Here is a 26,164-nt window from a genome sequence, read left to right as displayed (position 1 = left end):
AGCACTGAAGGTGTGAATGTGCACTCAGATGCACTCTCAACTGCCAAGCCAGCGACAACTTTCTACCGCTGTTGACAACCGGTAATGTGCATTCACCTGGTATGCAACTAGGTGAGGCTTTCGCCGCAGTAAACTTCAGTAACCCGAGAGACTCTGGCAATTGTGCCCTGTCTTACCTGTCTTATTTTTTTTTGTGAGTGTTCTGTCACTGCTCCCAGCCACAGTCCGCTAATGACAATGTCCAGACACTCAAAAATGGTGCATGGCTCTGTAGGGATCAGCATGCGCTCAGAGAAAGCACGTTTACTGACAGAGCCACTCTGGGGCCTGTCAGTGGGTTCTTGATTTGACCCTTCTATGCTCCTATTTAAAGTCTACTGAAACAGCACAGTACAGTGCACTGCCACGAGGACCAATATTGAATATTCTTTGTCAGTTTAGTACCAGAGCACAGTGCAATACAAGTTTTACACTAGCTGGACCAGTATGCATCTTTTTCATGGTGCAAACAGTTTCCACAAAATATGCACACTCCAAACAAACTGCAGTCCAAAAAAAAGTATCAGTATTTAAAAGGAAAATAAAGCATAAAAATAAAGATCGATGCAATGTTTTCTATTCCAGAGCCTCTTCACATTTTCCCCTTTTTGCTCAAAAACTTCTGAACCATGCTGCGTATTAAAAATCCTCTTTTTGATGAGCGATTACATATTCATGCATCATCGCTCTGGTGCCTTTTGAACATGTCGTGTGCACGCTGCTTTCCACAAGGGTGGCAAAGGAACGGAATTGACAGGTTTTGCTTTATTGTTTCAGCAAAGGCACTTTGTTCTTGGGCTCTTTCCCTCAAGGCAATTATCTCAGCCAATTAATGCGAAGAGCTTGGCAAGTTTTCAAAGCTATCCCAATCTGGGGCTGCTGCCTGTCAGTACGGGGGCTGATGGACCCCATCCTTAATTACAGCCCACCTCAAAGCCAACTCTCGCAGGCCAAGCTGAGCCTTTGTGTTTGCCTGATGGTTTACTTCTCTACACACACCTTTACCAACAAACCACATCCACTGGTGATCCACCCAGAGAGGGGTTGATAATCAGCTTAGGCTGAGTGTTGCCTTAACATGTAGGCTGCCATCAGACCCAAAGAGAAAAATACCTTTTCTCACATTTTATTTTACTTATTTAATTCTATTTCATTTTACTTTATTTTATTGATCTTATTTATTTTATTGCCTCTCTCTGCACTTTGTTGCATTTATTTTAATATTTTTTTACGTTCTATTTTTTTTATTTATTGTGTTGCACTAAGGTGTATGAAACATGCTATATAAATAAAGGATGATTGTTTGATCGATTGATTGCTTGATTGCTTGACTGACTGATTGACTGACTGACTGACTGACTGATTGATTGATTGACTGAGTATTGGGGAGGCTTGTGTGAAATCTTACCTGGGCATCTCCCGAGGTGTTTGACATCGATCTGCTCCTGCTTCATGCAGGACGCCTCTCGGACGTGACAGGGATTGTTGTACGAGTTTCCGTCAGTCCCACACACAGGGTTGTCATTGTGGCCACTGCAGTCAATGTTACATATACACCTGTGCACACAGAAATACTTTTTTGCTTTTGTCCCATCACCATTCCTTAACATTCCTTTCCAAGCGAGGTGCCAGTTGCATAGGTGAACATGTGTAACTTGTGAGCAAGACTAATCTCACATGGATTTCTACACATTTCCCATGCGGAACAGGATAGTATATCTCAATTCACATCCACCTCTGTTATTCAGGCCAGAATAATCAATCCTTTAACTTACTGCAACGAAGGATTGATGAATACAGTATAGCACTTAATCAGAGCTTCTTTTTTATCCCAGTTTTTTATCTTTATTCCCCAGACAGGCTTGCGACATGGCAGTTGTCCAAAAAAGCCTGTCCCGTTCTCCATCCCTTTGAGAGGGTGCAAATTAACAGACCATGCTGTCCACAAGATGAGCTGCACAGCAGTGACATTAGAGAACTGTTATGCACTGCCTTTGATCTTATGCAGCTAATGCATCATGACCTTTGGAAGACCTTTCACTACAGTAAAATATGGTGCTGCTCTTGTACAAACTAGCAGAAGCCAGATTGATTGGCTGCATTGATTGACCTCGAGGCGCATTACCAATGGGTTTCACACCCCATTTTTTAAATATTGACCAACATATGTAATGTAAAATGGATTAACCACTGAATTTTATTTTAAGAATGGACATGATGACTGTGTGGGCTTCAGGCTTGAGAGCAATCAGTAAAATAAAAGTGTGCAAAGCTACAAATAAATCAGCAATAACGAGGCCAAAAATGACAACTTAAGTCCCTCACTGTAAGTTCTACATATTGTGTGTCATTTCATTAAATATAACCTGCTGTACACTGCATTAGTCCATCAGCATTAACTGAACTATGAAAAGGACTGTTACACTCTCAACATCCTGTGACATCAGGGACCGTCTGACTCTAACAAGAGACTCTGAGGAGAGTGTGAAAGAAGGGTTGAAAGATATATGAATGAACGAATGAATGAATGAATGAATGAATGAATGCATGAATGCAAGCTTTCCTGTGAAAGAGTGGACAGTAAGCACGTTCTACACAGTGTTGAGGGAGAGGACTCACCACACATCTTCAGAATCCTCATCACATTCTGCTCCATACTTGCAACTTCCACACTTGGTGAACTTCTTGCCGGAGTCTGTGCCAGATCCTTCATAATCTATAAAACATTAAAATATGAAACGTTAAAATATGAAATATGAATAGGCTCTATATAAGTGCACGCTATATTATACACTTGTGTATATATATATACTTATTCCGATCTCCAGTCATTTATGTTCTGGTCCTCAGTCAGCATAGGTTTGACGTGTATTGCAATGAAACAGCATGTCTATCCCCATGCAGAGTGGTTGTAACATCTACATACAGAATGTGAATAGAACATACATACAGAAGCATATAGAAGAGGTACAGAACCCTGGTTTCCACCTCGCACGTGATTAGTAACTGGCCAACAAATCACAGTAAGTCTACAGAAAATCAAGATTGTCCCCCTCCCTACTGTACGCCCCATGCCAACTTGGCCGAGCTAATGCAAGTCATACCCAGGACATTACATGAAGGCCATTCAGCTGCTGCCAACAGGCAGGCCCAGATGTGCCACAGTACACCTGTTTTCAGTGATGGTGACCTGTTGACAGCCATGCAGCACAACAATTCTTGTGCTTTCATCAGCGATTCATATAAATAGATGGTCAAGCATCGGTACCCCATGGAGACATCATGCCTTCAAAGCCAAGGGCCACCAATTACCCAGGTGAAAAAAATAGGTTCCTCCTACTTATGAAGACATTACACACACACACACACACACACGCCTAACAGTCACAAAACAGGAATCTATATGATGTGTTAGTGTCTAGTGACATTCACATTAAGTGAGCTCTAATAGGCTTGACATTACTGATGACTGTTCTTTCTTAATTGCATGGCATTTCACATCAGCTCCGTGTTCCTCCTTATAAGGTGTCTCGCTGGTTCCCACCCAGTTTGGTAAACAAGATGCTGCATAGAGTACTAAAATAGTTCTAACAGTTACATAGATCACAAATACTGCAAAATCAGAGACGTCAGTAACTAATGTTGAAAAATCCAACTCCCAAATACAGGATGCAAAGTAGTGAAAAGGCTCACACAAAGGCACAGCTTCCCGTATTTGTTTGAAAGGAAACACATTCTTTTCGGAAGAGATCAGATTTAAACCACCATACTTAATTTAAGCATCTGCACACCAACAGTAGCCAGAAGCTTTCTGCAACATCAGTATTTCTGTCAGTGTGAGGTTTTGAAGGGGTTCTAATACTACTTCGGAGATGACGGGTTCAAGAGAGCACGGACGAATCAAGAACCCAGTCATCATCATACCATATTGTCATATACAATTACCAGACAGAGGAAGCGTCCTGTAAGAGGATACTATCCTTAGAAGAATGTGAACCTGAAGTGGAAATCAGAAAATCAGGAAAAAGTGAAACATAAAATGCGACACACCTCCATCTGCAGATCCGGAGCCATTATCTATAAAGGAAGAGAAACGAGCAGTTATTTCACTGTTACAATATTAGTTCCATGTCCCTGAGGTAAAAATCTGGAGTCAGCCATTATGTTAATGTTGATTTGCAGCAACAATGGTGTTTGGAAGGGTTTTCATTTTTACGGCTACGGACTCTCCAGTCTATGGTGTATAAAAGAGAGGGAAGGAACCAAGTAAATCTAATAATTAGTGTGAATAAAAAACCACATCCCTTCACTCAAATTGCTTCTTGTCCTGTTTGTGCAGATTTATATGTCATGGCATAAACATTTGCCATGCCTAATTACAGTGTGGTTGGCCTATCATGAGTATAGTGTAATTGGGAATTAAAAGCTCAGTAATGTCAACTGATTGGTGGCTGTAGCTCTCTAGAAAAGTATGTCATAATTTGGCTTTTTAAACACTGTTCAATCAAAACACTGATTTGAGTATCCATGCTCTAAGTACTCACCAGGGTAGCAGGGTCCCTCTGACACCACTGATATGTGCTTCTGCTGTTTGCAAGAAGCTTGTCTCAAGTAACATTCATTCTGGTAGGTGTCTTCATTGGACCCACACACTGGAATGTAGTTCTTGTGGCACTACAATAAAGAAAAAAATCAGTGTATTACAGAGCTGTAGTTTAATGAACAACTTTGAATAAAAAAATAAAATAAAATAAAATAAAACAGAGAAGAAACCAAGGAATGAAATTCAAATGTACTCATATCCTCAGTAATTAAACAGATGGGCAGCATTTTTAATATGGATACAGATCACAGATTTAAAATAAAAAACAAATTGTGGTGGCCACCCATGCACACAGTAAAGAAGGGAAATGGAACCCACTTCACTTGTCCCAAGGGAGTCCATGCTAGTGTTTACTTGATTTTGATATATAAATCAATGTCTACTGGAAGTGGGCCATAACGATGAATTAATTTGTAGCCTATAGCTACAATATAGGATTTTTATAACAAGTTTTAGCCACATCCAGACAAGAACAAGAAACCTGCCATACTTGGAGCTGTTGATACTGGCCTGATGTAAAAGTAATGGGCTGTTGTGATTGGTCAGCACTTCACACATATTTAGACCCTAATGTTATCTTTTGAATTTGTTTTCAGTCTTTATTGTGCGATTAAATGTTAATGAAAAGAACTGAAAAAAAAGTGTACAAATATGTTCTCCCGACTGTCAATTTAGGATGGGCCTGTGGTAAAAGTGGGGGGCCCAGGCCCGTTAGGCCCCCCCCCCACAGCACCGTGCCTGCCACAGGCTGCCCACTTCAAAAAAGGAAAGATGCGCACAAGGGAGCAAACAGACAGCACAGGCAAAGTTTTCAGCATGTAATTTGTTCTATAACGAGCACCAGTTAAATCATATTTAAAAGTTGTTATTTTAAACAGTTACAGTCAGCGCTCGGGCTGTCACAGAAGCTCAACCTAATGAATCACTGATGTAATACACTAGTGCTGACAGTAAAAGGAAGAGCCAAACAAGAAAAGCATTAAAAGAAAAACTCCTCAAGGATTTTTTTTAAATAGTGTATTCTCCCACACGGCTTTTATCCCACCAAGCCAGCTATATATTATTTTGATATTAACAACATGAGCAAACATCCCTCAAGATATGAGAGCCACTCTGCGCAAGAGATCCACAACAAGGGACTTCAGCAAAATAATAACAATAGAGTCAGCTCTTTAAGTGTTTGTAATTCATGATTAGAATAGACCTGCTCTCTTCTCTGTTTGTCAAATGTAAATTGGGGAGAATTCAACCAGAAAATATTTGGAGCAATAGGAGGTGCTACTGTGACCAGTTGATTATAGGTAATAAGATAGCCACACACAAGCAGATTTACTAGTTGGTGTGCTGTGCTAATAATCACAGAAGTTGGATATGGAAGCCATTTTGCGGTGGTGTCCATTGGTAGCAGCTGTGTCGAACTTGTGTGCTCCTATGTCTGTCCCCCTGTCATTACCTGAAACTGGCACACACACTTCAGGTCAGCCCCATCGTCTCTGCAGATGCCCCCATACCGACACGTGGAGTCATCGCACACCCTCAAGTCACTTTTCTTCTCTGAGTAGTCTACAAAAGAAATGGTGAGAGGGGAAGGGAAATTCATGGTGAATAAAGAAGTAGCAGTTTTCACAGTGTATGTGTAAGGTTACCCATTTTACAACACGTCAAATTTCAGGTCTTTATTCCAAATGCAATAGCACTTTACCCTTACCCTTAGAAGCCAACACAGTTCATACATTACTACTGCTAATACTAATACTACTACTAATAATAACAACAATAATTAATAAGATACAAGAAGCAATCCCTGAGCCTCAGCAGGAATACCTAGCAGAGTCAAAAAAAGTCCACACAAGTGTCACAGGTGTGATAAAATAACCAATAATGATATAAGATATACATTATATCTCTGTCATTGTTTAAGAAGAAACTGCAGGGTGCATGTGTTCCATGCGATCAGTAACCCCTATATGTAACATGGTGGCACATTTGATGGACCTGGATGTTTATACACTGTACACTGTATTATACACATTACTACATATTGACTACATTTATTATTTCCTGTGAAATATATATATTTTGAGAACGACTTGAAAGAACAGTTTAGGAAGGGGTCATTTGCATTTTCAGACACTAATGCTAAAAAATAATTCATGTAATTCATGTATTTCTGCAAAATAGTTACGGACTAGTGCAAAACATCCAACAAGTTTAAAGTCAGGTTTACCTATGCTGTATTAGAAGATGTCCAAAATATGTTTTATAATAATAAAGGGATAAAAATGCAGAATATTCTATCATGTGGTAGCCATGCTTTTATCCAATGATGATGAAACTTGGTACACAAATATTTCATAGCACACCAGGTTTCAGAATGATCTATAAAACAGTCACAGATGTGGCATCCTTGCATACTTGGCTCAAAGTTTGCTATGCACATTGAGTTAGGACTACCAGGAGGAGCTCGAAACTCATTGCTTTATACCAAGTAGCTCCTCCCCTGACATAAACCACCATAAATTAAATCAATTAACTCACAACAGCCAAACTATGATAAATGAGTGATCCCGAAAACATGATACCAATGACTTCAATAATCTATAACATAAGAAAAGAAAATAAAGGCACTAAATTAATTACACACAAATTATAAACAAATACAAAACCCCCCCCCTGTAAACGAAGATTGCAGTGGTAGTTGCCATCTACCCCCGTCTACATTAGGTTGGTTTTTCCCTTGCTCCGTTTGGCAGTTCATGGAGCTGAGACATGGAAGTAAGTAGGATTAACATAATTTGCCAACAGTCAATGAAAAACAGGTGTGATGTATGTATTATTCAACCAAAAAATAAATTTAAACAGAAACATTTACACGCTAGACATTTGACACATATAAACAGTAAAAATAACACATACAAATGCAACATCACAAACTGGCACCAGCAGGCCTTATCTCAACAGACATTGCCACACAAATACGTAACACACAAGCGCAACATTGGAAACGCAAGAGTTTGCGCGGTTTTAATAAGAAAATGAATCACATGGCTTAGGGGCTCGTCATGGAATCAGACCGTGACAGCTCCCATTTCCACAGTCCAGGCATAATTGCCAAATGCTTGTGGCAACACAAAGCGTTGGTGAATTAGATCCATGTCACATCCAACGCTTATGGCTATGTAGTTTAGAACACATCACACCACAACGAATGCACTGGCTCGTCCGTCGTCTGAAATGCACATTTAACATTACAAAGGTTCACTCAATCATTGACCTAGCCCTGCCAAGCGCATGATTAAAAGCAAGTTGCTGGTCTATTCTGGGCTCGATGTATGGAGTACGTAGCCACGATTTAACCAATATGCATGTTAAAATATTTCATGGCTGTATAGTCAGTCACCCATCTTCCTTGTGTCTCTAATCCAAGTTGCTTACACTATCCATGCAGATGCATTACCTAAATAGCCATCGTTGTACTGCATACATTAACGCAGTTTGCATTCAGAATAGTTAAATTGAAATATTTCTCACATATGTGTTCATGCATTCATGTGTGTGGTATTCATAATGCCACCAATATACAGTAGCACAATGCAATAGCATTTTACCCTTGATTACACAGAAATGTATCTTGCTTCTTAAACTGGCACAGTTCGTTTCAGTTCTTCATTATGCTCCCCATGGGGCAGTCTGGTTGCAACATGAAATCACGACGCAGAACATACAGGCAACACAGAAACAAATAATGAAACATCTCTACAAAGAGATTTTAAAAAGTGTACACATTCCCCAAAGGTCTCTAAGATCCCAGTTAGTTTGATTGCAGCTGGAATAAATGAGGGTTTGTATCGATTACACTTAAATCTAGGCAGCGCGCAACATGAGCCAGAAGGACGAACAGAAAACTCCATATACAACGGATGATGACCTGAGCTTTCTGTGGGACTCATCTTTCACACACAGATCAGACAAACTCCCCTGTATGACTCCAATTGCCTTCTCATACTGACTGACAATGGCATTTATAATGCATTCCTGCACTTGCTACGATAATAAAACCGGCAAATCACAGAAAAACACAAAAGGGACACAATATATGATTTATAAACCATTTCCATGAAACATCCATGAATATTGAAGGATCTTAGCTTCCGTAAACAATACAGGCGATATTATCACTTTTCAGACAGCGTGGATGCTTAAATATGAATTTTACGATTGAGACCAAAAAGACGTAAACAACTTATGCCTTGATGTTCCTACAACAAGGGATATGATGATTAGAAGCTTGCGTACTTTGATATGAAGTGAAAGGAATTGAGAGAAACGGGTCTGTAGGACATTTATGCATTTCACTACTTTGTCTTTTGAGTCCCCGATTCGGAGGCCACACAATGGTCGGCTGCAGCAACAGTTCCCTGAACAAACTTGCACTGAGCGTTTCATGTGTGTCTCTCATCAAAGACATGCTAGAGAGGCTGTTGTGTGGCTTATCCTGCTAATGCACTGTTGTAGTGCGAGATGGGCCCCAAGGTTTGGTATCAAATCCAGACCATGCCAGTGCTGACTGTGTCTGGCAGCCCTGCAAGGTGATGTACTGTATAATGGGCTGTAACCTCCCACAGAGGGATTCAGTTGTCATTCCAGCATCTCTTTGCATTGTGCATTTGCAAGCCTCTTCAGCCACACATTAAGTGACTTCTTTTGACTCATGTCTGCATTAGTACAACTTGCTAACTGTCCTGTGATGTGAAGCAGAAGCTTATATCACGTGCTTGGGAGGCGAGCACACGCTTTTCTGCATTTTCCCAAATGGATAGCTGCAGCTGCTGATAAAAATACAACTGGGAATTCCAGACTGGAGAAAAAAATGGAAGATTCACAGGGGCCTCTCTGTCAGATGTTTTTTACGTTTTTTTTATACCAAAACTAGTACTATTCGTTCTCCTCAGTCCTGCAAAGATGGAATGGAAAAAATCTACAACCAAACAGAAAAAACAGCAAGAACAGAGAGTCCTTTGTTTAAACCTGCCATTTCAATAAGAATTACTGCCATGACTACACGTCCCTTGCTTAAGAAAAAACAGTTTTTCCCACATTAACCCTCCAAGACCGACAGCAAGGAACGCACTCCTCCCAATCAAACGTAAAAAGTAAACATTAACATTTCTCAGCGCGTTGTATACATGCTTCATTTGAATGCGACCAAATGTCAATCAAATAAAAACTTTTTTTTTTTTTGTTTTTTTTCCCTAGTCAGATTCCAGACTCTTCCTTTTTCACAGCTTGAACTTGCGTGCGAGAGCGCGCAAATGCCGCGTGAGAGAGAGAGAAAGGTCACTCGCGCCGTCCTGTACGAAACCAAGCGCGAAATCGCGTCCGTGCGCTCACGCCCACCTCCAAGGCAGCAACCCCACGATACTGATAACGGCCGTCCGCCGGAGCCAATCCAGGAAACCGTCTGCAAGGCCTGTCATATATTCCAGGAAGCTGTCAACAACAGCAGTTTACAGCAGCTGTTAGCCATCGCCGGCTCGCTATCTTTCATTGTTTCATTTCTGGTGCGGGCTAGCGTGCCTTTCACGGCTAATTAAGTCGGGCCTGCGCCACCATCCATCAGAGGAATTGCGGTCGGCAGGCAGGGGCGCAGGCGAGGTTGAAATGGAGACGGGGAAAAAGGGGGAGGAGGAGGAGGAGGAAAGAGAAGTGTCTTTTTGCTACAGCGTCTGGAAATGTCCCTGCTCTTCAGTATTCTACACCCCATAGCAAAGGCAATCCTGTTGGAAGACACAGGCCCTCCAAACGTATAAGTTACGTGGAGTGAAATTTGCGAATTTGCACCATATGCTGAAGGAATTTGGATGTGCTGCAGGGTGAAGCACCGGCCAATGTGGTTGGAGGAATTTCTTAGCACAGCGTAAGACAAAATCTGTCTGCCTACTGTCAATACTACCATATTCATATTTCTGCTACCTGCCACCCTCTGTTACATTATCAATAAAGACAAGTAAGCCATACATGCCCAAGCCATGACATTACCTCCTCCATATTTCACAGATGAGGTGGTATGCTTTGGATCATACACTGTTCCTTTCTTTCTCCACACTTCTGGCTTTTGAATCCATGTGGTAGTAAAGGTTTATTTTGGGCTCATCTGTCCATACAACATTGTTCCTGAAGTCCTGGCTCATTTATGTATTTTTATGGGGGAATTCTAATCTGGCCTTTCGATTCTTGCTGCTGATGAGAGGTTTGCAGCTTGTAGTGTAGGGTCTGAAATTCTGCTCTTGAAGTCATCTGAATACTTGTGATATTTTCGCCCTCACCCTCTGGAGACTGCTGGTAATGTCATTGTTTTATGTTTTTTCTTCACAGCTTTTAAGATTCGCCTGTCATCAACTGCTTCCTTTGCTGGCCTGTACGGTGTTTATTTCTGAGTTTATTTCTTCTGTTCTCTCAGCTTAGATTAGTTGTTTTTCCAATCACAGTCAGTTCACAGATGGTCATGATGATGCATGCCTCTAACTAAAAATGCCATGTCCACAGATGAAAACAAAGGCTAAAACCAAGAGTACGCAATCACTGATCTTTTATGTGAGAACATAATGCAACAACACATTGAAAATACATCAAAACCAACAGATACCTTTTAACCTGAGTGCTCTCTTTTATGGATCTATTATCCTCTTTAGTTAGTTTGTGCTTTGAAATTATTCATTTCGGCGAGGTCCCGAAAATGAATGTAAGTGAATCTGGAGCCTGACAATGGCAAACAAGAGCAACTGATGTTGTGAGTACTCATGCTATACAAAAAACTGTGGGGTAAGCTCCCCAAAATTACTTTTAAAAGACCTGCCAGTGCCACACAGTAGCACTCTGCTGAAAATGATCAGGTCAGTCATTACAGACACAGATACATGAAAAAAATGGATGTACTGCCTGTCCCCAAACTATCCCAGCATGAAAGGTATGTTCTAAGTGATGATGTAGACATCCTTACCCCCCTTTGAGATTGCCACCGATTGTGTGCTGGGGTCAAGTGTAGTGACTGCCAGCTACATCATTCAATGGGTTAGGGGCCTTTTAACCCATCTCAGCCAGTGCCCTACAGAGTGCAACAGTAAGGCGGTGAAAAGCCTGAGGGAAGCAATGATATCCAGCCTTGCCATGGAATCTGGTAGCCCAAAACACAAAAAATATCTACAGTTTTACTCAATCGCACGCTACCCTGTGAATATTTCCATATTTCTCAAACAACATTTTTAATCTGAAACCTGACAGGAAAATAGTCATATTTGTAAAAAATCCTCTAGCCCGTATATGAGTGTTCTTATTTTAGCAGCTGCTCAGTGAAATTCATTAGCCTGAGCGTCTGTATTCCTGCTTCTCATCGCAGCCTTTTACAGAGCCTTGATGAGGTCCTCTTTGTAGGCTCCCAGCGACGGCCTGTTGTCCGTGTGTCAGAAGCAAGCGGGATGTGGGGATGGAACAGGGTGAAGGGAAGGCTGCACCATGCACATGCTTGGGAAATGGTCTTAGGAAAAGCAGCCCACCACCAAAAAAAGGGCTGTGCCTCTTCACGCCACCTTAAAGACTGCATATACAGCCTACACTGTATATTCAGTGTCATTATTCTTAAATCGGATTACAAATCAAATGCACGTTTTTTACATTGGCAGGCTGTTCACAGTGCTCAGATTTAAGTATATTAATGTCTTATACGTCATTTTTAAAACATTGATAGGTTTTTCTGTTTGAATAAATCAATTGTCAGGACCATAAACAAAAGTGTAAAAAAAAACAATAAAAAAACAATACAGACATAGAAAAGCCAGCAGGATAACAGAAAGCTATATCTCCAGGAACATGTTGAGCTATTATAAATGAGACCCTCAAGCTCTATGCCACCTAATACGTTAAACGTGACTCCCCTTTCCAGATCGGCAACGGAAACGCACTAAAACCAATGGCACACACGTGCAGCGGGGTAAAATGGCTTTCCATTTCCTTCTCAGAACATAACAGCTCACTTATCCCTCTGTGATTCAGACGCAACTTCCATATACTATGAGACTTTGGAGAGCCTGGCATAGTTTCGTCTGCTGACAGAAAGTCTCATTTTATATTTCCCTGAAGGCTGCAATGGGCTGAAAAGAAACATTGAGGCAGAATTTCTGCACGGGGAGCTAATGGGCTGAGAGCTAATGTGCTTCTTGTGAGAGTTCTTTTTCCTGTACTCTTTAAAAGTTGTCAGTGCAAAAGTGACCAGCAAAGTTAATAGCTTTTATCGCAAACATCCTGTGGTCCACAACCGATACATTTGGCAACAGGGATGTGAGACCTCAAGAAAAATAGTGCAATCAGATTTTTTTTTAAAGTAGTATGACACAAATCTCATATAATATTTTCCAACTTGCTACACTGGACAATGCTTAAAGGGTTAGCACCACATGACAAAGACAACAGATCAATTCTTTTTACTCTAGTGGTTTTTATTATTAAATTAAGCTGAAATTGTTGCTAGTGTGGTTTAAAATGCGCCACTCCTGACTAAAACATACAAATGTCAGGCTGGAAAATTACTTCCTTGATGCGTGACGTAATAGGGGAAACACAAACAGTTCTGCTCCTTTAGGTTGAAAAGATGACAAGAAATGGACAGCATTGAACTATTTGATTCTGAATCAAAGACATTATCAATGACTCAGATTACTCTGACGAGTCCGTAGAGGACTCAATCGCTGACCTTGATACCGTAATACAGCCGTTGATTGTTTGTTGTTTGAGCCAGAGGTGATCGGAGTTAGGGGATTCTTCCCAAAGCCAACAACCTGCATCACTTTTAGGGGAAATTCACTTTTTAGCTATTTTGCCCAGATTCATACGAGACTGGTACAAACTGCGTGCATCCCTGTGCATCCAGTAAAAGGACATTAGACAAATACAGGCTGCATGTTAACAGTGTATAGTCTATCAATGGCTCCAGATGGATGGCACAAGCTTAGCTCCTACCATAGGACGTACTCTAGTCCACCTCTAGTGAGTGAATTAGCCTAGCATCACATGTTGATTTAACTTGTTTTCCATTAGTGTTGTCGCAATAACTTTCTTATACACATAGAGCTGCGATATAGGCTAATTCTTTAATGGAAAAAGGGCTAGGTAGCTAATTTGACAGTATCTCACTATTTCACCCTATCACATCATGAAATATGACACTGGTGATCATTTCAAAGATTGCTGAAAATGTACGGAGCAAGAGATTTGTTTTTTTAGCGCTTATTTCTTGCTTTTATTCAATAAAATTATGTTTTTAATATTGTGAATCATAAAATAGAACAACTTATTCCATTTCATTTTCATAATATCCGATGCTTACCCATAATGCAGGGAAGTAGTCACGCCTCATGTTGATGAATCAAAATGCAAATTGTACATGGGGGTTAGTCTGGAGGATGTACTTTGCAAATCTGGTCTTTCATAAAGTCATGCTAATGGCTAACAGCATGAAATTAACTCTGCTATCTCCATCACACACCTCACTACCGCCCACCAAATGTTCATCGCCCATGAGGAGTCAGATAATGAGGTGGATTCAAGAAATATCCCTCAAGAGTACGCGGACCATGTGTAACAATCGCAGACAGGAGTCAGTCTTGGATGGAAAACAATTCTGTTCTTGAGTCTTGATGAAAAAGAAGTTGCTCAGTTGTCTCAACGGCAGAAACAAATGTGAGGTGGAAATGAGATTAGCTTTAATTGTGGCACAAGCACCTAAGCCATTCTATGAGAGAAGAATACGTCATTTTTACGAGCATACTGTGTAAAGAGATTAGCTGAATATACCAAGGGCCAGATTTACTAGGGAAATGGTCACAGCGCAAAACATTTTCTACATTGCGGCTCTGTTGAGGTCGCAGATACCGACACGTTAAAAACTGATTTACCAAGACTAGCATGTTTCAGTAAATTAGGCAGAATAGTTAAATGGCCTAATTTACATGATCTCCATGATCTATTTTAGCACATTCACTCCAGAGTATATATATCCATGAACACATTTAACTATGCATCAAAAGGAAAGTTGCAGAGTGATGTAATCCCCGCAAAACACATCCTAATAGCAATGTTGACCCATTGCGTCCGTTTAGTAAATACGCTGCAGATATTGCCAGCTTGTAGCAACTGCTTTTGTTCTGGAAAAGTAGTCGAAATCCATTAGTAAATCTGGCCCCAAGTATTAATGGATAAAGCATCATGACAACTATTACACAACAGGAAACAGTGACTTAGTCCTGTTCATGTTACGCAATTATATTTCTCTGTATCTCTTCAGGATGTAAGCTCACTCAATGTCTTAGACAGATGTGTTACTGAAATAACAATAGATCTCACAAAATTTTCTCCAAGGTAAGACAGATGTCAAAGTTAGGAGCTTTCGGGCTTTCATCTCGTAATATGAATGTATTCTGTTTTTCTATCATCTTTGAAATATTGCCAAACTACCAACAATTTCTCAATTTGGCTGATGTAGAAAGGTTTGTGCTTTTATTATGAGAAGCACTGACTGTTACAGTGCTTTTTTGATCTCCCATAAAAGGATTGATTAGTTGCAACGCAGCAACTGTTTTAACCAGACCCAAAAAAAGAGCACACATTACACCAACACTCAAGTCAGTACCTTGGTTGCCTGTTGCCTTTTAAGCACATGCTGGCTTTGTTATTGTGCCTAAGGTACAAATCAGGAGAACTCATTTTGTTTTTATGGACCTACACTGCGGCATGCTGTACTGCAGAAGATGAGTGGCACTATCCACACTAAATTAATAACACCAAACAGACTTATTCTTATTGCTTTTAAATTTCATCTATACCATAATTGTTCATCGTTCTAGCATTATTTGTTATTTTATTTAATAGAATTTCGTTATAAAAATGCACTGATTATTATTAGGGGTCCAAGCAGCACAGCTGCTGGAACCCTATTGTTTTTGTTCTAATTATTTATTTATTCATTTATTATTTGCTTAAAGGCTTATACTGTATGTTTGGACCAGTGAAGAAATCTATGAAAACTGGTCGGACTGTTAAGGATGAAGGCCCCTACGATCTGTATTAAACATTGCACTGATTGGCCAGTTAGTGGTTCTGAAGCAACGAATCAAATACTCAATGTTTAAATGGTAATAACTTTTGAACCGATTGTCATAGGCAGATGGAACTAGTGTCTGTAGATTCCTCTCCTCACACTGGACTAAAAGCCTCTTGGACCATTAAAACACGTCAGGTTAGATTTTTTTGATATTTTGGACGTTCTGATAAATTATTAAAGTGATTGTAAAGTGGCTGTATCTATGCCATATGCTATAGACTTGCCATAAATTATGACAGATTTTAAGTTAGACAGTACGCTAGTAATATTAGGATCTACATGTCATTTAGATATTAGTGCAGCTCATAGGAATAGCTATTGACTGCTTTAATCACTGCCAAACAGCTAATATTTAAAAACTGGAAAGATAGTTCTGCTTCACCATCTTTACAACATATTGTATTAAGAATTCTTTACTTCACAATCTGATTTTATAAAAACATATTTATTGCCATTTCTGCTTTACAAATGAATGATGAGTCTGTTGCTGGTGTGTTCTCTTTGTGTAGTGTTGTATTATTTATACGGTGCTGCATTGTTATAATATAATCAATAAAATGTGAATTATATAAATATATATTTTTTTTACATTTCCGAAACAGAAATTCATTATTCCATGGAGCAATTCCAAGAAGCATCAATAAAGGGCTAAACCAGATGCTCAAGGTAAGTAATAAAATACTAATGATAGAAATGCCAAGTAATACTTTGTATTAAAGATCACCTTCAGCACTGGCGATGAGATAGGAAGGATCTTATGTTTCTTTATATTTTCTGCATCACTGCACATGGCAGCATTGGACAGTGCCTTCCTTTAGGGCCTGAGTTTTTTTTTCCATTGCTCACACCTGGACTAACAGAATGCACAAAAGGAATCTGCTGACTATGTTGATGATTTATCAATTTTCCCCCCATTCTTCAATATATCGTGAAAAAAATACAAGCCCTGTAGAAAAGGGGAATGTCCATTTACAAATAAAGGCACTTAGACAACGGCAAATTTCTCTGTTCTGGGCAGATGCACTTGGGTCGATGCAGTGGGTTGAATCAGAATCTTGATGACCATCAGTGCACTGCTACAGACCTTTGTGGTGGATTTAAACTTGGCCAGACTGAAGTTAATAGAATTGTCAGTATCAATCTAAACTTTAAAATGTAAAGAATCAGCATGTTTTTTTTTGCAAGATCACAAGGATTGTAGAGTGGCTATGTGCTAAAATCAGTATTGTCCTGCTGACTGGTGCAGCCTTACCAATGACCCGGTCAGTCCTTTTGGGACATATTATCTATTGTTCTACTGCAGTGTTCAAACCAGCTGATGACTTCTGCAGGAACACACATTACGCATTAATGCGTTGGCTACAGTGTAATTAGAAACAATCACAATGAATTACATAAGTGTGGTCTGATTGCAGCTTTGTTCAGTTTGTGCCAATATATTCTGAGAGTATCTGTCACAACAGTAATATCTATGCACGATCTTCCTTCTAACACAAACCACTGGCTATGTCGGTGGTACACTTGATGTGCTTTAATTACTATTGCTAAAGCACGGTCGGTTTTGGTGCTTTGCAGCACATTGCTACACAGTTTTAAAAGCCAGGAATGCATCACTGATTCTATTATTGAAGACTATGCTTAACATTACAGACAACCTTTCAGGTTTATCTACTGTGGTATTTTATCTTAAACATGTTAAAGACATACTATGCGTGATTTTTTAATTTTTAAATATTATTAAATAACTATGCTAAGGGATATTTATGATGCACTGGCAATCTCTGTCTTTACACACTTTAGCCGAATTCGTGCACCTTTTATCAGTATATGTTATTCTAAAATGTGTTAGGGACGTATCTGGGCATGCTGCTCTTTTCTGTGTGGGGAGGGGTGGGCATGGCTACAGTGCCTGTGGTTTGGGATCAGATTCCATGGTCCATGGATCTGCGCTGTGAACAGCCCCACATGAGTAACATCAAGAAATGTGCAAATCCAGTGAATCTTAAGAGTGAATGTGGTGGATTGCACCCTGGAGCAAGAATCTTCTTGGCTGCTGTAAATCCAGCTGTAAACTCAGCCAAACATAATATTTTTGATGCAGTGCAAGGTCAAGACCCAAATCGTTGCTCAAGAGCATTGCAACATGGGTACAAGGACTGTTTTTGCGTAACATATGGGATAAAGTTGAAGATGTCAGAAGCCAAAATTGCTTAACTGCAGCACATTCCCAAAATGTGTGCATGAGAGTGGCAGAGTAGCCTTGGGAGCACAAACTTAGGGGGAAGAAAAGAGCTTCATAATGTACTGCTTTTTTCTGGGTAAGCAGTACATCCTATGCAAAATATTACTGTGTATTGTCTGATGTATGTATGGCAGTAAAGTACAAAATTAAGGGCATTAATGCTAGATGGATCCATGAGAAGTGTACCTGTGGCAGAATTAATAGAATACTTTTTTCACAGAACTAAGCGTAAATACCATCATAATCATCATCTTCATCATAACCATAACCATGATTTACCATGTAATTTTATACAACCAAATAACCTCGTCCCACATTAATACTCACCTGATACAAAACTGGATACTTTTAATTGCACATGAAATTCCACAGTACGCCCAAACCTGGCTCCAGAGGTGAGGTCACATCACACACACCATCTACTTTAGAGCATCACAAACTTGTCATTATACAGTCATTTATTTAATGCCAGGTACTATTTGGAGAACCATAGGGGAATTGTCAATCAAGTCTGCACTTCTTTCTCATGCTATCTATCTATACTTTCCCCCTCTACAGAATTACTGTAATTCAACCTGCTGACCTTTGCACACATTTTTGAGTCAAACCCAGTATCATGCCCAAAATGTGACATAGACCCATTTGTCCCAAACAGAAAAGTTATCGGTTTCACAATATGCTTGGTTCTTTGTGAAATATACACACTTTCTTGTAGGTATTACATTTTACCTGGGAATTACTGGATCTCTGAGTTTGAAATTTCTGCTTGCAGTGCCCAAGCGAAAAATATGCTTTACGTATACTTTTAACACACATGCACTAATAACGTACTAACTGTATAAACTCTACTATGTTGAAAATTTATCAAACGTTTTGTTCTAAGTGTGTTGTGTTCCATAACAAATACAATTCAAGTACCAAAACCCAAAAAAAGGGTTAGGGGGAAGGATCAGAAAAGGATCGTCTGACCTGAAAGCTAGAAAATGTATGTATTAAAGTTGCCTTATGCTGTTTTAAGTAGGGCTACACACAATGGTTTCATTATCAAAAGAAGCCCATCATAAGGACACCAAATATGAATATGTTATGAGGTAATGCAGCTCAGCTAAAACAAAAACATGGAAGTTTACTCCTATATTCTAACAAAGAGATGAAATCTGTAGACAAATATTTGTCTGTCAAAGACAGCCAGTTGTACTCTCCATCTTCCTGTAAAATGTTTTCCATGTAACAAAAACAATAACACCTCTGAAAATGTCCAATGGTCAGGCTCAACAGCCCTTATCTAAACAGACATTAAGATTTTCACTCAGTGATTTCAATTAACTATCACAGATTGCATTCAAACTTAACATCAAAGGAATATGGTCCTGCTGCAGCATTATTTAGCCAGATTAATCTGGCTGATCCTGGATTCCTTCAAGTAATACAGTAATAACTTTCAGCAGAGTGTGAAAAAAATCAATCAATCAATCAATCAATCAACAAATACTAAATACATCACCAAATAACATATAACCAAAAATTTCTAAAGAAGAACAATAGTTTTCATTCCCGGTATTCTTTCACGTTTTACACATAGCCAGGTGACCAGGTTATATACACAAGTGATATCTAGCATGTCTGGTTATGTCCATTGACACACATGGATTTCCAAAATGAACAAACAGGGCTGCAGTCACACGTGTTTGGAACATTTTAAAATCAAAGCTCAAAGCCTTCTGTTATGTGGCTTTTCTCCATCAGGAAAACTGGGGAAATGATCCCACAGTAATGTGTCCCTTCCCAAAGGCTTCCTCTGTCTCATATTTGTTTGACCAAAATTGCTTCCAGAGAAGCATCACTTCTTGCATCCCATCTGCCTCAAATCCGCCTGGGCCTTCCGATAAGCAGATGCAAGGGCTCTGTGGATCCCATAACAACTCAATCAAAATCTGTGACCTCTACTGCCACACATTTGGGGCTCAGAGCATCATTCAAATTCTTCCGTAACCATGCCATAATTACACTGTAACCACGGAAACTACGATCTCTAATGCTCTCCTCTCGCCCAAACACAACTGCATGGATCTTCAAATTGCAGTCACACAGGCCCCAGTTGTACTTACACACCGTACATGAAATTGCTCTGTTCCATTCATACGCACGTGAATCGATTGCTTTTCATGTGTAGACTACAGGTGAGCTTGTAACTGACTTGTAACAGGTGTAATTTACCAACTTCCAAGTCATTCCAGGCTAGAGGTGTGCATTGGGGCTGGATTCCCAAGGGTCCCGGAATTCCCACGGGTGGGACTTGCAGTAATTAGTGTGGTAGCGGGAGACATTTAGGCTACTGCAGGTGGGAACGGGTGGTTCAGTTTAAAAAAGGTTCCAGTGTGCCAAAAATTATTTAGTATTTAATTCATATGAATATGAACAAAACTATGTTCTTACCATCAAAAACAGTGTAGTCATTAAAGGATATTCATTCATGGTTTCCTCAGAATTATGCATTCTCATGCTTACTTATCAGCTAATGACGAAAAGGTATGCACGTTTCAGACAGCGAATTAGCCTATCATGTCACTCACTTCACACTCTTTAGTTTAATTGAATTCATCAGTTGTCATGGTTGAAATAAGTAGGCTAACTCAAGTGTGGAAATTGCACTGGTGAGAACGCCAAAATCCAAACGCCAGTCACCAAAAATCCAAAGGAGAAGTCCAACATTTGGAAATAAAGATCAGCTTGAAGCTCTTTATGTGCAGAAATGGGAGCGCTATCCTGTACCCGTTTTACTCGCTTTTGTCATATTGCACAGCCAAGCAATGTAAAGATCACCTCCCCCTTGGATGTGGCTCTTTGGGAATCAGCCATGATTGATTGGTCTTGCAGGGTAAACTACATAGTCTATCTGAGAGCAATGGCTCATTCATAAATATTGGGAAAGGCAAAAGCCCTAATGAACAGTGCGGATCGAAGCTGAAAGAGGAGGTTGTAGTCTCAGATATCACTGACAGCTGCAGAGAAGGCAACAGGTACACCACAGGAATCCGAGGAGGGAAGTCAAGACAATAAGCCCTTAGCTCACACCCCCCATGCATCAAGTACGATAGTCGTGTTAATTAGTTGAGCTGCTTGTGCTATTGTCATAATCATCAACAGAGGCCTACGGTGTTGCATCCAGTCTTTCTACAGAATACAATTCGCCTGTGATATGCAGACTTCCCAGAGTGATGAAACGGCTCTCTTTGTGATGGGCATCAGTAATACTGACTAGAGGGCTTAACTTAAGTAATTTTCTTTGGTATCATGTCCAAAGAGAAAAATGAGATGTTCAATCTCTAAAATCAAATAATGCTTCTCTTTGCTGAAGTATCAAAATCTGGGCAAGGGGTTGTCTGGACACTGGATGCAATCCTGCCCTTGACCTCAGGCACAACAAAGTCATGCGATTTTGCGGGATCCTTTGACGAGCAGATTGGCCTCCTCTCCTGACAGGTCCAAACCTTTCACAATAAATGGGTCTTTACTGACCTGCCCATCGACTGCTCCGGCTTAATAAATCACCAATTAGCAATCCAATTTCATCCCGCGACAGCTCAAGTCACTCAGAGCTGCCCTATTCACTTCAGCACCCAACCATGTAACATTCCATTCTGCAGGTTAGTCATGGTTCTGTAGGCTATGCTACACCGCTTGCTCCCTGGGCTTGACATGAAGTGGAGATATTACACGAGGCACATACTGTCTCCAGGACAACCAAATTATTGGCAAAGCTCTGAAATGTCTCACAGTCTTTCAGGAGTCAAGAAAAGTGATATAAATTCAGCTTTCAAGAACAATAATCAATAAGCGGACAATAATCAGGGGATGTTGCCATACCTCACAATACACGGCATAACCACGGTGACTACCTAGCACAAGAAAGTATATTTTCATTTTGTCAGGTGATTACAATAGAGTGAATATGCTTATGCTTACAGGACAGAATAAGCTATGTTGTTTATACTGCATAGTAATGCATGACAGCCAGTGTACATAAGTGGTTTAATAATAATAGTTTATATTATTAGTTAATATTGTATTATTATAATAGTTTATAAATATAACAAAATTCCTACTGTACACGACGTACGCGGGCCACATGAGACATTAAGTGACAAGCTGTACAAATTTCCTCTGACATGAAATCATGGCTTCATACATAGAAAGTTGACAGGGTGCTGTCCATCTGTGACATTTCAGATGCATGTGCCACTAATGACGGGGTCTGGAGTCACAATTATAGAGCACATATCCAGGGTAGTTCACAAGAGGCAGTCCTATTCTCATAATAGAAACTGGAGTTTGGACACCAGCAGAATTCATAACATAAAGAAGAAAGAAAAACGGTTTCCATCCTTCCTTAAGGTCGAGAAAATTAGCAGTGGTAATTCTGCGCATGGTTCTGAGGTGACATTTGAACTCTGACTGAGGAGCAAAACATAAAACTGCAAAAGCAAAATCTTACAGTTTCCAACAATAAATAATCTCACATTCTCTGGCCATCCAAATACAACACCAAAGGCCTATAGTTCCCAGTGTATACATGTAAAAATGTTACAGAGAACTTCACATGAAAACACAATTCTCTTTAAACACAAATAAACAAAGCTATGTATGTATGATTTAACCAAAATACAGTTATTTAGCTTCACATGACAAACAGAAATGAACAGCCAGCATTGAGTTACACTCTGCTATGTGTGAGAATTTTGAAATCAGGCAGCAGAAATTAAAAGGCATTAGCCTCCTCCTGGCCTGTTTTGACTTCTGCTTGGAATTGCAGTGCAAAGGCTTCAGTTTTCATGAATTTCTGAGACTGCACAGCTTTTAGTGGAGTAAGGAAGGGAACAGGCTGCATCGGTCTGTCAAGAACATAGGTGACCTCATCAGGGTCAAAGGTCAATTCCGTCCTCATGCCCATTGATCCTTTTTTCATCATGTCACAGCAATCTTCATCACTGTCTAGCGCTCTTCAGAGCTATACCACAAACTGAGACTGAATTGCGTATTTCAAACTGAATACAATTTATGACTGCTTACATTTCCCTCACTTATCGTTTTGCGTTTTGTTGCTATGTCCTCTTAATACATCTGAATTTGATAAGTAAAGTTTTCCATAGCGGAAAACCCTGGTTATACAGCCAAAGCCTCTTTCCTTTGGTCTCAGAATAACAATAGTCACATAGTATGTCACTGCAGAAATTAAATGTGTGTTATTGTTCTAATATGTATCCATATTAAAAATATATTATTTTACAGATTAGCTGTGCGCTTTAACACGCTACCCTATGACCAAAACTATGTGGACACCCCTTTGTCTGGGGCTGTTTTCCATGGTTTGGGCTAGGCCCCTTAGTTTCAGTGAAGGAACATCTTAATGCTCCAGCATACAATCACATTCTAGATGATTCTGTAAAAAAAGGCTGTTTCCTCTTTCAGCATGACAATGCCCCCAGGCATACAGCGAGGTCCATTTAGAAATGGTTTTGTCAAAAATGGTGTGGAAGAAATGACTGGCCTGCATAGAGCCCTGACCTCGACCCCATCCAACACCTTTAGTATAAAATCTTCCCAGAAGAGTGGCGGCTGTATATCAGCAACGGTTGGACCAACTCCATATTAATGCCCATAATTTTGGATGAGATGTTGGATGTCAGGTGTCTGCATACTTTCAGCCATGTAGTGTATTTTAAACTCATAATGACAACCAGCTGTGTTGCATAACCGTCTTGAACATAGTATTGGCTGTGTATTTGCTACAATTCATTAGTCACAGACACAGGTTTCCAGAATAATTAGTAGATGTCCCATTTGTACCACTTTCTCGTCGTAGGCAGTTAGAATATTTCATAAATACGAAATGAAACAGAACATTAGAAAGCTAACATACATTAAATGGGAAATAAGCAGTACTAGTGATGGAATTCAAGTTAACGTAACACCCTCAGACAATTGTTTACTGGGGGTAGCGCTGATTAACTTTGAAAACTGCATTTTGTCAGAGGAGGCGGTGTCTACCAGTTAATTTTTATCGGTAATCTAACGTGAAACACAATACGGAGTTCTGTGTATTTTTTTTTTCTTTTTTCTTTTTTTAATGAGTGAACTGAAGAAGGACGGTGAATATGTTGGGTGGGGTTCAGCTTGCCATTATTTCATCTCACATCTGCTATGAAAAGAGTGCCAGAGCACCCGGCTACCCATAAATGACTGCATTTTATTATATAAACATAATAGTAAAAAAGACAAATCCAAGAACTGAGCGCGGTTCAGCTCGCGTGTGGTGAGCGTCTTCCAAAAAGATGTCTGACTAACTGTGATCCTAGTCACATTTAAATGACTTTTGGGTCATGTTCTTTGTCTGTTGCCAGTAGTTAAAGAGATGCTCGGTAGCCAACAGCAGGTTGCTACTAGCCAGAGTGCATTGTAGCAGTATAGCAACCAACGTATCCAAAGGTTCCGGGTATCCGGGTTCACATATTGCACATATTCGTATTTAGATTAGAACGAAACCTATAATAATAACAACAATAATAATAATACATTTGAATAATATTAAAATATTGTACAATCCAATACTGAATAAATACACACTTACCAATGCAGCCTTTCCCTTTGCCTGACAGGCATTCACTGCTCTGTGGGTAAGATGCCTTGACGCCTTGCAGTGAAGCGATTGTTAGGAAGCAGAAGAATGAAAAGTAATAGCCACTCAAAGGTCCAATCCCCGTCTCGAGGAGCAAGCCTCTCGACATGATGAAAAAGATAGTATCGACAGCTGAAGCGGGCCGCCGCGTGTCAGAAATTACTGTCCATCTACTCCTTTGGTCAAATTTTAGATGTACAAAACTGTGGAGACAATATGTAGCGGTGCAGGCAGATATGTTCAGGATACGACGGGAATATAAATGCGCTGCAGAAAGCAGTAACGACTTAGCCCAGGCTTTCCTATAGTTGTAAAAAGGTGATTTGATCCTCTCATGGAATAGTGGCAGGCATTTCTTACCGGGAAGGCAAAACAAGCAACAGCATCACCCCCGACGCACGGCAAGCGCATCCAAGATAAGCTACACGCTCCAGAAATTTCAATCACTTTTCCTTTGGCACTGCCGTCCCCGGATCTCACACCCAGGCTATGCCTCTCCCCCTCTTGCTCCCTCTGTCTCTTTTTCTCCCCTTCTCTTCACCCTCTGGCGGTATCTCTTTTCTCTCATTGACCCCTTTTCTGTACCTCCGTCCAGATGTGTGGGAATATACTTCCGTTAGTACATGTGGTTCCTTCCTTGGTTAAATAAATCCCTGTTCACGAAAAAAAAATGGAACAGCATCCGACTCAAACAGCAGCAGCAGCAGCTGCAGCAACAACAAAGAGTCTGGGAGGAGGGGAACGACGGGCACGTGACGGGGACCCCCTCCTCCCCCTTATTCTATCGAGGGTAACCGCACAGTAAAATGAATGGGCTACAATAGCGAAGGTTCGTTTTAATAACGTGATGCTATTACATTATTACTTAATGCATATGCGGAGTAAATGGCATCCTGCCAAGTCTCGACCCGTATTTCCTCCTGAACACAATAACGCGTTAGAAATGGAAAAATATGCAAATTATGTATTTTTTAATATTTGCATTTGAAATTACAACGAGCATGCTCCTGAAAAATGCTCTTATATTTTCGAAAATATTAATTAGTTTAGGTCATGGGTTTGAATCAAGAGTTGGACACAATGGGCCTCACTTTTCAAACGTGAACCAAGCCATAAATGCATTTACATAACGTAGGATTTATCTTTTTTTTATTTTTTTATTTTTTTGTTTTTGTTTTTGTTGTTCAAGTTTGTTAGCAGGATCCGAACATATTTCAGGATTGCTCTAAACTGTCCGTGTTGTGTGCAAAAATGAAACAACACGGTTGCAAAGCTCGTTTTTTGTGTGTTTGTGCCTTTATTATTGCATTCATTCATCTTTCATTCTGATCTGAAAAAGAGCACCAAAATTATCTGAATAAACCGAAAGTCAGCTGAGCCTTCGGCCAGAGGAGGGCCTGCATCTAGGACTCGAGATGGACAGCGCTTCGCGAGACAGGGCGCTAGGCTTCT

At 40.1% G+C, this 26,164-nt stretch overlaps 1 protein-coding gene across 1 annotated transcript in view; it reads right to left on the bottom strand.

The window, feature by feature from the left end:
• The window catches only part of tmeff1b (transmembrane protein with EGF-like and two follistatin-like domains 1b), a 36,604-nt gene extending 11,153 nt beyond the window's left edge, over window positions 1–25,451 (bottom strand). The window contains exons 1-6 of the mRNA XM_035416184.1: window positions 24,665–25,451; window positions 6,096–6,205; window positions 4,584–4,713; window positions 4,090–4,116; window positions 2,659–2,755; window positions 1,448–1,596 (exon numbers count right to left, since the gene is read on the bottom strand). Of these exons, the coding sequence (XP_035272075.1) occupies window positions 1,448–1,596; window positions 2,659–2,755; window positions 4,090–4,116; window positions 4,584–4,713; window positions 6,096–6,205; window positions 24,665–24,821 (670 nt within the window). The 5' untranslated portion in view covers window positions 24,822–25,451. The remainder of the gene's footprint in view (window positions 1–1,447; window positions 1,597–2,658; window positions 2,756–4,089; window positions 4,117–4,583; window positions 4,714–6,095; window positions 6,206–24,664) is intronic.
• Window positions 25,452–26,164: the final 713 nt, after the last annotated feature.

Source organism: Anguilla anguilla, chromosome 4, assembly GCF_013347855.1.
Source record: "Anguilla anguilla isolate fAngAng1 chromosome 4, fAngAng1.pri, whole genome shotgun sequence".
Classification (NCBI taxonomy): Eukaryota; Metazoa; Chordata; class Actinopteri; order Anguilliformes; family Anguillidae; genus Anguilla; species Anguilla anguilla.
Note: the sequence above shows the minus strand (reverse complement) of the source record. Positions and strands in the feature narration are given on the sequence as shown.